At 40.5% G+C, this 12,473-nt stretch overlaps 1 protein-coding gene across 3 annotated transcripts in view; it reads right to left on the bottom strand.

The window, feature by feature from the left end:
- The window catches only part of LOC140454446 (mitogen-activated protein kinase-binding protein 1-like), a 181,230-nt gene that overhangs the window by 135,926 nt on the left and 32,831 nt on the right, over positions 1 to 12,473 (bottom strand). For all 3 annotated transcript variants that reach the window (XM_072549189.1, XM_072549190.1, XM_072549191.1), the window contains exons 3-4: positions 2,353 to 2,415; positions 1,457 to 1,514 (exon numbers count right to left, since the gene is read on the bottom strand). In XM_072549189.1, coding sequence (XP_072405290.1) covers positions 1,457 to 1,514; positions 2,353 to 2,415 — 121 coding nt within the window. The remainder of the gene's footprint in view (positions 1 to 1,456; positions 1,515 to 2,352; positions 2,416 to 12,473) is intronic.

Raw genomic sequence — 12,473 nt, 5'->3', positions numbered from 1 at the left:
TTCATCTGTCCTATCTTTTTATTCCTTGCTTCACTAGCACATGGCACTGGTAATAACCTAGAGAATACTAACCATGAGGTCCTGCTTTTCAGCCTCTTTCCTAACTCCCTGTACCGATGCGTCAGAACCTCATCCCTCTTTCTACCTATGTCATTGGTACCAAATGTGCATAATGATCTCTGACGGCTCACGTTGCCCCTTATGAATTTCATTCAACCAATCAGATGTCCTAGATGCTGGCACCAGGGAGGTAACACATCAGCAGCACAGAAATGCCCATCTGTGCTCCTAATTAATGAGCTTCCTACCAGGGAGTTTATGCTGCAGCTGTATAGGGTGCTGGTGAAGCCACACCTGGAGTACGATGTGCAGTTTTGGTCTCCTTACTTGAGAAAGGATGTACTGATACTGGAGGGGTGCAGAGAAAGTTCATTAGGTTGAATCCAGAGTTGAGGGGACTGGCTTATAAGGAGAGACCTAATGGACTAGGATTATATTCATTGGAATTAAGAAGAATGAGGTGGGGGGGGGGGGGGGGGGGTCTTATAGAAACATTAAATTATGAAGGGAATGGATAGCAAAGAAATAGAGGGGATGTTTCCTGGTCTACAGTAGAGCCAGTTGTGGTGCCACAGGCCTGGCTGCTATTGTTATACTCCCTTGAGAGGTTACCAGCCTCCATCAACAGTTTTACATGTTAGAGTGGGGAATAGCCACAGGAGACTCCTGCACTACCTGCCTGCCTCTCCAGGCAGTCACCTGTCTACCTGACCGAATTGGAGGTGTGACCACCTCCTTGTAACTGGTGTCTTTCCCACTCTCTGCTCCCTGTGTGCTCCTCATCAGAAGAATTAGAAGTTCCCAAACTTATACCATTTTATTTCAATGTGGGTCTTTCAATTAAGGCTGAAGAGGAACTCCTTCTCAACATTGGGATTCTTTGGACTTCTCTACTTGAGTGTTGTGAATGCTGAATTATTAAAATTGATAGTTTTGAAAGACTGTGAACAGATGGAGCTGTGAGGGAGCCAATGGCTGTGGGGAACATGCACAAAAGCACAGTTGAGACCAAGATCATATCAAACACATTCCCCCCACCTTATTCATTCACAGGGTGTGTGCATCACTGACTATTGCTCATCTCACAAGTTATGTCAACCACATTGTTGTGGGTGTTGAATCACATGTAGGCCAGACAGGTAAGGATGGCAGTTTTGCTCCCTGAAGAACATTAGTGAACCAGATGGGTTTTTCTAACAATCGACAATGGTTTCAAGGTCATCATCAGACCACTTAATTTTATTGAATTCAAATTCCATCATTTGAACAAAAGATCCCCAGAATATTACCAGGGTCTCCAGGCTAATAGTTCAGTGACAATACCAATAGCCCATTGCCTCCCTTTAAACTGGAAAATTGCAAACTACGCATGTGGTCATTTTACAAATGTACTCACCTCCCCAGTAACAAGGTGTTTTCCATCAGGTGAGAATGCCAAAGCACTGACTGCTTTCCTAAATCAAAAGAAAATTAGGTCAATAATGGACTTGAAGCATCATTAGCAATCAAATTGGAATTTCCAAACAATATTGGTGGATTTGATTTAGGTTTACATGGTCTAAATAGGGAAAAAAAAACTCTCTATTTAGGTATATCTGGCAACATAGAACTCTTGAAATGACAAGCTTCAAATGCCGTGATGCACAACATTACAGAAGCTACACACTAGTTATTTAGAGTTCATCATGATAAAATTTCTTACTATAATGACAATATTTTGGAATTTTATTGGAGTTAGTTTCCATTACTGCATAAATAATACACTTTTTTTATTGACAAATCACAAATGTTATGCTGTGATTTAGAGGGGAACCCATTGACAGCAAGTCTCGAACTAGTTGAGAACACACGACCAAATAAAACAATGCACTGAATAGGAAACCAAATAGCAAGCTTTCCAAAAAAAACAGTTGGATTGAAATATATTGAAAAGCAAAAACATAAAATTAACCCAAGTTCATCATAATAATTGGACATACAAGTCCATGCACTACGTTCCCCAACAACCAGAAATGATCACTCTCATGAAGACAATAAGGGGATGTGGAAAACAACATTAAGGCAATTAAATATAGTGATAATTCAATGACCATGACATAACATTATACATCCCTAGACTTAAGTATCTCCCATTAGAAAACAGAACTACAGTCAGAGATGAACTAAACATCACTAAAATTCTACTTTCCACTCTTCAACTATTTCTACATTCAAACAATGAGTTGAACAACACAGTGTTGTGTCGGTGTTTTTGATTGCATCATACTAAATACTGTTTTCATTTTCCCTTACCTGGAGGCATTGAGAATGTGAGTCTGCTTATTTTTTTTGGGGTTACATAACACCACCACACACCTTTCAGGAGAAAAGCAAACAAAACATTATTTGCACAAATATAATTACACAAAAAGACAAAGTAATGTAGATAAGTATTATAAATTACAAATATGCACAAGGTTAGTCATTTACATAAGACGATCTAGAATAGATTTATAGAATATATTTAGAGGCTCAGGACAACTTTAGATCAAAGTACAACATTATTAAGTAAATGGGAAAACAAGCAGTCATGCCATTTCTAATGTCTCAATCTTTTCTTGGTCAGTTACAATATGTTGGCTTACTTTTAAATAAAAGGAAGCTTAGGTTGTGTGGTTTGATTTTTCACTAAAACAAAATCATGAGTAAAACTATTTAACTTTAGATGGCTACCTCCACACTCCGTTATTAAATGGAGTAAAATAGCTATAACCATGTAGAATCCTCGATTCATGATCAGAACTGGCCATACCCCACAAGCACAAGAGCAGACTTAATATGAAGTGTCATTATTATAGGTTTTTGCAAAAAAAAGGGGTCAGATTGTCTGGAATGCTTTTTACTGACACTGAAAGATCAAATGCAGAGATTTTACAACTTCTGGGCAGATGTGACAATATTCACATTGAAAATAAACAACATACAATATACATTGTATATACAATGCATGGCAAAAACATAAATACATATAGAGTAACAATATATTGTAACAGTTATTGCATAATTGTTTATTTTCAATTCATTGTTGAGATATATGCAAGGGCAGCATTAATTGCATCCCCCACAACTGAGGAGCAGGAAGTCAAGTTCCTGAATCAATGCAGGGCACATGATGTAGACACACCCAAAGTTCTATAAAGGTGTAGAATCAAGAATTTTGACCCAACAATAACTGTTGATTAGTGGTGAAGTGGGTAGAAGTTTAAGGTGAAGGATGTGGTGCTGATTAATCAAACTGATTTGTTTTGCATGCTTCTGTGCTTTAAGAGTAGTTTGAATGATATTCATCCAGTGGAGTACACAGCATTCCATTAGATTTCCAACTTGTAGAAGGTGAATAGGCATTTGGTGAGTCAGGAGACAAGTTACCTCCTGCCAATCCCAAGCCATCTCAGACTTGCTCTTGTGGCCACGGCATTTATATAGCTGGTCAAGGCAAGTTTCTGAACAACACTAACACTCAGGATGTTGATGGCAGGGGATTTTGTGATAGTAATGGTGCTGAATGGGAGATTAGATTTTTTTCTTGCTGGTGGTCAGTCTCTGGCACAAGTATTGTTTGCTACATACTAAGCTTGCATTTTGCCCAAGGATTGCTAAAGACATAAATTGATCCAACAGCTGAGGAGTTGTGAATGGTGTGGAGTATCTGTAAAATCAAACATTCCTTATAGTTAAGAAACCTTCATTGGTGAAGTACCTGATAGAGGTTTGGCAGGAGACTGGAGCTCTAAACAAACAACTCAAATAAATAAGTCACATTTTCTTAGAATACACCCTTAAAGAGAAAGAAAAATTGCAGCTGTGAGAAACTGCCTCTGAAACTGATCATGAGCAACAGCAAGAGACACCAGAGTTACATGGCTCTAGAATGTCTGTACAAGTTTAGAATTGACAGTGGCAACATGAAAGCAGCTCTTAATAGAATTACAATGAAATGTTTTAGGTACAACATAAAATTAGTAGATACAGTATACCATAGAAGCAAAAGCTCCAACTTTTGAGGTTAAGCAATCATGATCAGCAAAAAAACTTACAATACCATATCAAAGCCGAAAGAAAGGTTTACACAACACCAAGAAAAAGCAGAAATCCAGCAGAGCCATGCAAACCAAAAAAGGAACATATTAAGGAAAAACACAAATTTGAAAAACTGCGCAGAATATCAAAGGTAGAGGTTTTCATTGCAGTAGTGGGAGAGCAATAAAGGAAATGCGGGTTCTCAACAATTAGCTATCACAATTATTGTTTACAAAATAATCCACAATTGTAGAATTGATTTTTTTTTAAACCTGGTTACGAGCCCAGCAGGCAGGGCATTATCTCTGGACGGCATTTGATTAGTAAAGTTGCCATAATCCCAGGGGACCACAGAGCTGTTCTCTCAATACAGTGAGATGGCTGGTGATGATTTAACCCAAAGGTCACCACACCTCAGGTAAGGAGAGAGGTTGAGGAGAGTCGTTCACAGTAACTTCAGCTGCAGCAGGTATTGAATCAACACTTTTGGCATCACAAACTAGTGGCTGAGCCAACTGAGCGAACAAATCCTATTTAACAAGGCTCTGTACAAAACATTATTGAAAACAAAAAACATGAAAACATGAACTGACATCAACCTTAAGATATCGGTTGGAAGTTGGTATATTCTGCATTCCAGTGTAGGATTGTGTTGAAATACTAACAGAGGTTGGTGATTAGTGAAAACAGCCTCTGTATTGAACATCCTCAGTAGCACAATTCGAGTTGGCAATGGGATCTCAAGTACAGTTTTTACAGTAGTCTCTTTATATACAATTTTTACATACATTAAATTTTTAACACTGCACTGTTACATAATTGTACCTATTGTACACAGAAGTTTGAGAGACATCTGTCCTGGGGAAGCAGCAGATGGTTTAAAATTTGCTGTCCCTGATAGGATTCGAGTGTCTTTCCAGTCTGCTCACATAATTACGAGGTGCTAGTCCTTTGTCATTTAAGTTAGTGAGGTTAGTAAAAATACTAAAACTATATGATCTAAATAAGTTAGAAATTATATATGTACTCAACAAAAATTGAGGATATTAAACTGATCTACCACAGCTGGGTTGTGAGATTTTGTTTTACTATTACTGGCTGTGACAGTTCTTTACTCATTCATTCACGCAGTTTCAATCGTAAGTTTCTTAAAGAGGGTAGTGGCCCTATTTAATGTGTATTAAAAGGCACTAGTTGAGGAAACTGTTTGATGTTCTGTCATCTATTCAGATCCAGAGTGCCAGTTGCAAAAGGTTGATTAATATTATAATCTTTCCATAGTTTTGTGCGAGTCAAGGAGACACAATAGTAGGGTTGGCATTGTGCTGAATAAGTGACAACACTAACACTTATTCAGGGGTAGCCTTTGATACAGAAACAGGTCTAAACACTGCTTGTAACGTGGAGCCAATAAGGATCGAAAGGGGTAAAGAAGCAGTAATGGGTTGGAAGGAATATTTTAATTTATTTCATCTTGTAATAGTAAAACAGAAATCATGTTTGACAAATCTTCTTAAATTTGAGGATGTAACAAGTACAGTGGACAAGGATGGATAAGTAGGTGGTGTGTATCTGGACTTTCAAAAGGTATTCGACAAGGTTCTGCACAAAAGATTAGTGAGCAAAATTCAAGCTCCTGTATCAGAGGTAATGTGTTGACATGGATAGAGAACTGGTTGGCTGACAGTTGAAATAAACAGGTTATTTTCAGAATGGCAGGCAGTGAAGAATTGGGTGCTGCAGGGTTCATTGCTGGGACCCTAACCATTCACAACATACATTAATGATTTGGACAAGGGAGTTGAATGCAACTTCTCCAAATTTGCAGATGACACTGAACTGGGTGGCAGTGAGTGAGTGAGTGAGCGTGCGTTGGCTGGTCAGGCAAATACTTATCAAATGCAATATAATGTTGAAAAACATTTCAGAGAACATCTCTGGGACACATGCACTAAACAACCCCCTTGCCCTGTGACTGAAGACGAACTCCCCCTCCATCAAGGACGTCCAAGTCTTGGGCCTCCTCCACTGCAAAACTCTAGCCACCTGATGCCTAGAGGAAAAATGTCTTATCTTCGCCTTGGGACCCTCCAACCTCATGGGATCAATGGGGATTTCACCAGTTTCCTCATTTACCCTCCCCGAACTTTATCCCAGATCCAACCTCCCAACTCGGCACTGTCCATCTTCCTTCCCACTTATCCACTCCACTCTCCTCACTGACCAATCACCTTCATCTATCTATTGAATCCAGAGCTATTTGTACCCCCCCACGCCCATATCTCTCAGCCCCCTTGGACTACCCCCCATCGCTGAGGAGCTCATGATTGAAATGTTGACTCTACTGTTCCTTGAATGCTGCCTGACCAGCTGTGCGTTTCCAGCACCACACTCTTCGACTAATGTGGATATATGTCAAGTTATCCACTTTGGTCACAAAAACACAGAGATTATCATCAGAATGGTGGCAGTTTGGGAAAAGGTGAGGTGCAAAGAGACCTGGGTATGATGATGGAACAGTCACTGAAGGTTGGCATTCACATCCAGCAGGTGATGGGGAAAGCTAATGACATGCTCTCCTTTATATGGAGAAGACTGGAGTATCGGAGGAAGGATGTCTTGCTGCAGTTATACAGGGAGGAGATAGTGAGGACTGCAGGTGCTGGAGATCAGAGTCGAGAGTATGGTGCTGGAAAAGCACAGCAGGTGAGGCAGCATTCAAGCAGGGGAAATCGACGTTTCGGACATGAAGGGCTTATGCCCAAAACCTCAAATCTCCTGCTCCTCGGATGTTGCATGACCTGTTGTGCTTTTTCAGCAGCATTCTCTCGACTGCAGTTCTACAGGGCCTAAGTGAGGCCACATCTTGAATAGTGTGTGCAGTATTGATCTCCTAGTCGGAGGAAGAAATTCTTGCTATTGAGGGAGTTCAGTGAAGGTTCACCAGACTGATTCCCAGGATGGTAGGACTGATATATGAAGAAAGAATCGATTGACTGGCCACAGTTCCTTGAAAGTGGAGTTCCAGGTAGATAGACAATAGATGCAGGAGTAGGCCATTCTGCCCTTCGAGCCTGCAACACCATTCAATATGATCATGGCTGATCATCCTTAATCAGTATCCTGTTCCTGCCTTATCTCCATAACCCTTGATTCCACAATCCTTGAGAGCTCTATCCAACTCTTTCTTAAATGAATCCAGAGACTGGGCCTCTACTGCCCTCTGGGGCAGAGCATTCCATACAGCCACCACTCTCTGGGTGAAGAAGTTTCTCCTCATCTTTGTCCTAAATGGTCTACCCCACAGTCCAAAAATGTGCAGGTTAGGTGAATTGGCCATGCTAAATTGCCCGTAATGTTAGGTGAAGGGGTAAATGTAGGGGAATGGGTCTGGGTGGGTTGCACTTCAGCAGGTCGGTGTGGACTTGTTTGGCCAAAGGGCCTGTTTCCACACTAAGTAATCTAATCTACCCCGTATTTTTAAGCTGTGTCCTCTGGTTCGACACTCACCCATCAGCAGAAACATGTTTCCTGCCTCCAGAGTGTCCAATCCTTTAATAATCTTATATGTCTCAATCAGATCCCCTCTCAGTCTTCTAAACTCAAGGGTATACAAGCCCAGTTGCTCCAGTATTTCAGTGTAAGGTAATCCCGCCATTCCAGGAATTGACCTCGTGAACCTATGCTGCACTCCCTCAATAGCCAGAATGTCTTTCCTCAAATTTGTAAAGGCAGCATTTGGTATGTTTTTGTTTATTGGTCTGAGCATTGAGTGTAGAAGTTGGAAGATTGTGTTACAGCTGTCGAGGACATTGGTTAGACCATTTTTGGAATATTGCGTGCAATTCTGGTCTCCTTCCTATCAGAAGAATGTTGTGTAACTTGAAAGAGTTCAGTAAAGACTTAAGAATGCTGCCGGGGTTGGAAGGTTTGAGCTATAGGGAGAGACTCAATAGACTGGAGCTGTTTTCTCTAGAGCATTGGAGGCTGAGGGGTGGCCATATAGAGGTTGATAAAATCAGGAGGGGCATGGTTAGGATAAGTAAACAAGGTTTCTCCCTGAACTGGGGAAGTCCAGAACTAGAGGGCATATGTTTAGGTTGAGAGGGGAAAGATACAAAAAGGGACCTAAGGGGCAACTTTTTCCACAAAGAGGGTGGTGCGTGTATGGAATGAGCTGCCAGAGGAAGTGGAGAAGGCTGGTACAATTACAGCATTTAAAAGGCACTGAATTGGCGTAGGAATAGGAAGGGTTTAGAGGGATATGGACCAGTAACCTAATATCCTCAATTAGGTTAGGATATCTAGTTGGCATTTTGGACTGAAGGGTCTATACTCCATACTGCACATCTCTATGACAGGGCTTGTACTCACTGGAATTTAGAAGAATGGGGATTTTGTGGAGGGGAGAGGGGAGTTGGTCTAGAACTCAGGGTCATAGTCTAAGAAGAGGGGGTTAACCATTCAGGAAGAGGTGAGGAAGAATTTCTTCGCTCAGTTGTGAATTTGTGGAATTGTCTGCTACAGAAAGCAGTTGGAGCAAGTTTGTTACATAGATTCAAAACAGACCTGGTCATGGCCCTTGAGGCTAAAGGGTTCAAGGCATATGGAGAGAAACAGCAATGGGACACTGAAATTGCATGATCAGCCATGATCATATTGAATGGTGCTGCCAGCTCAAAGGGCCTACTCTGCACATATCTTCTATGTTGTGCATATCTGTCATCTAGTGACATTCATGTGGAGGATGACAAGGAGGAAGACATAGGATGGACAAAGTAAAGACACTTGAAAATGTACAATAATTATACAAAAATTAATTTGCAAAGGAGAAGTCACTATATAATTAAGCAGAATGGATCCTGGTTAGTCACATCAAGCAGAGGACTTTTCACAGTCGAAAAGCGTGGTGGTGGAAAAGCACAGCTGGTCGGGCAGCACCCGAGGAGCAGAGTCGACGTTTTGAGCATGAGCTCCTCATCGGAAATGGGGGACCCCCAAAGGGGTTGACTGATAACTACCTTTACCCTCGCCCTAACCCCTCCCGCCCACCTCCCCCACCATTTATGTGTCAGTCCCCTTGGACTCCCACTTCTTTCCTGATGAAGAGCCCATGCTCAAAACGTCACTCCTCCTGCTCCTCGGACACCACCTGACCTGCTGTGGTTTTCCAGCACAACACTTTTTGGCTCTGATCTCCAACATCTGTAGTCCTCACTTTCTCCAAGAGACTTCTCACAGCCTTACTGCATTTTAAGACTTGAGTAACTCTTGGTCACACCCAAAGTCTGGTTCCACTTAACTTTAGAAACATGTCAAAACCAAACTAAACTCTCAGTTACAGGAAATGATCAAAATAGACACACCTATGTTTATCCTATTGTTATGGCAGTTAGCTCCAGTCAATTAGATCTTACCTTTATAAAAAACACTCAAATTAAACCACAATTCTGCACATTATATAATGAAACACTCAAAACTCATTTCTGAATAGTTAATGAAATTCTATAGTACCATCAAAATTAGCTTAGCTGAGAAGCAACGATAGGCATGAGAATGGAAGCCACCAATTTTTCAAGAATGGTTGATTTGATATATTACAGGTCATTAACAGTGAACAACAGAATAGATAAGTCATCTTTTAAAATCAAAGTGATTAATGTTTTCGCATTCAAACAAAAGCACAATACTGCAAAAGTTGAAAATTCAAAATAAACAGGAATTGTTATAAATACTTAGCAGGTCAGGCTGTTTGGAGAAAGAAAGTTAATGCTGCCAGACTTGCTAAGTTTCCCCAGATTTTGTGTTTGATGTAAACCTTAAACTATTTTTAGCCCACAAAACTATACTTTTATCAACATCAGACTGCATTTTTCCTGCATTAATCCATATGTTCTTAAACAAGGGAATGAAAGGTAGGAATGTGGACTTGAGGTTACAATCATATCAAATCATGACCTTGTTAAATGGTGGAGCAGGCTAAAGGGGCTGAATAGCCTACTCCAATTGCTTGCTCAAGTGGTCATATCTCTTTCCAATAAGTCTTTCCCTTCTCTAGCCTTAACAAGAATATTTCGAGTATATTTATTTATGCACAAGCAGCACTGCACTACAGCATTAGCAGCAAATTCAGAAACAGGACTACACTGTCTAGTAGATCTGTTTCACTAGAGCATGAATTAATTAATTCACATCAACATACCAAGAGAAAAGGGACAGGACAAGGTTTGCAGGGTATTAGAAAAACAATAAAATATTAAAATGAGTCACCAGTGCTGTAAAAGAAATTGTCAAAATCTTAAGTCTTAAATGAACACCAGTTAAATGCCAGTAAGTACAGAGTCATGATTCTTGAATGGGGGCAATTTGGGACAAAACGTATTAGGTTAGGTTCACTGGTTCTCACCATAAACTAGTTACCTATAACATCTGTTGTATCCATCTAGCCCAAATTCATTCTTACCATACGATCAAGTGTATTTCACCCATTACTGGATACATTTCTTGTACATTCACCAAACTTTTACAGTGTTATATATGAAAACTTACATGATTGTTCTAAAAATAATCCTGCAATTATTATCCAAAATGTAAAACAGTAAGATCCAGTAACAGTAAGATCAATATTAAATGAATCTAACATCTACTATTGTGTTGACTCTTAATGAAGTGAACTTTTAATTCAGGAGCCACTTGTGAAATACAAATTCCCTGGAGCTGCATGATTCATAAATGGAACCGGAGTTTCAGTAAGTTGATTTCCCATAGGCTCCATTCCATTCTACTCCATTCTATCTCAAGCTTAGATAGGGTACTGCTCTTTTTCTCACTAATCTTTGCATTTTGACTTTGGACATGGGGAGAAAAAAAGTCAAACAGAATGCTTTACTGAAAATCTAAATGCATATTGCCAAGCGCTCTATAAAAGGGGAGTCCTAAGAGTCAGAGTCATACATCATGGAAACAGACTCGTCAATCCAACTTGTCTATGCTAACTAAGTTTCCCAAACTAAACTAATCCCATTTGCCTGTATTTGGCCCATATTCCTTTCAATCTTTCCTATTCATATAACTGTCCAAATATCTTTTAAATGCTGTAACTGTGACTGCATCTACCGCTTTCTCAGGAAGTTTGTTCCACAATAAGAACCACCTTCTGAGAAAACGTTGCTCCTCAGGTCACTTTCTAAATCTTTCTCCTCTCGCCATGAAAATATGTCCTGCAGTTTTGAACTCCAAGTGTAGAAAAAAAGACCTTTGCAATCACCTTACCTACACCTCTTATGATTTTACAGCCTCTATATGATTACTATTCACCCTCTTATGCTCCAGTGAATAAAGTCCCAGCCTCTCCATCTAACACAAACCGTCCAGTCCCAGTCATCGACTTCTTTTTAAAAATGGCTTTGTACAATATTTATATTCTACACTAAGTGTTAGTGCATAGCTACAACATTCAATCAATCATTCGAGAGGGAACACCAATTGAATTAGACCATAAGACATAGGAGTGGAAGTAAGGCCATTCGGCCCATCGAGTCCACTCCGCCATTCAATCATGGCTAATGCGCATTTCAGCTCCACTTGCCAGCGTTCTCCCCGTAGCCCTTAATTCCTCTAGACAACAAGAACCTATCAATCTCGGCCTTGAAGACATTTAGCGTCCCGGCTTCCACTGCACTCCGTGGCAATGAATTCCACAGGCCCACCACTCTCTGGCTGAAGAAATGTCTCCGCATTTCCGTTCTGAAATGACCCCCTCTAATTCTAAGGCTGTGTCCACGGGTCCTAGTCTCCTCGCCTAACAGAAACAATTTTCTAGCATCCACCTTTTCAAAGCCATGTATTATTTTGTACGTCTCTATTAGATCTCCCCTTAATCTTCTAAACTCCAACGAATACAATCCCAGTATCCTCAGCCGTTCCTCATATGCTAGACCTGTCATTCCAGGGATCATCCGTGTGAATCTCCGCTGGACACGTTCCAGTGCCAGTATGTCCTTCCTGAGGTGTGGGGACCAAAACTGGACACAGTACTCCAAATGGGGCCTAACCAGAGCTTTATAAAGTCTTAGTAGTACATCTCTGCTTTTATATTCCAACCCTCTTGAGATAAGAGACAACATTGCATTCGCTTTCTTAATCACAGACTCAACCTGCATGTTTACCTTTAGAGAATCCTCGACTAGCACTCCCAGATCCCTTTGTGCTTTGGCTTTATTAAGTTTCTCACCATTTAGAAAGTAGTCCATTCCTATATTCTTTTTGCCAAAGTGCAAGACCTCGCACTTGCTCACGTTAAATTCCATCAGCCATTTCCTGGACCACTCTCCCAACCTGTCTAGATCCTTCTG

The sequence above is a fragment of the Chiloscyllium punctatum genome, chromosome 29 (assembly GCF_047496795.1).
Source record: "Chiloscyllium punctatum isolate Juve2018m chromosome 29, sChiPun1.3, whole genome shotgun sequence".
Taxonomy (NCBI): Eukaryota; Metazoa; Chordata; class Chondrichthyes; order Orectolobiformes; family Hemiscylliidae; genus Chiloscyllium; species Chiloscyllium punctatum.
The sequence above is the reverse complement of the archived record's forward strand: the minus strand, read 5'-3'. Positions and strand labels throughout refer to the sequence as shown.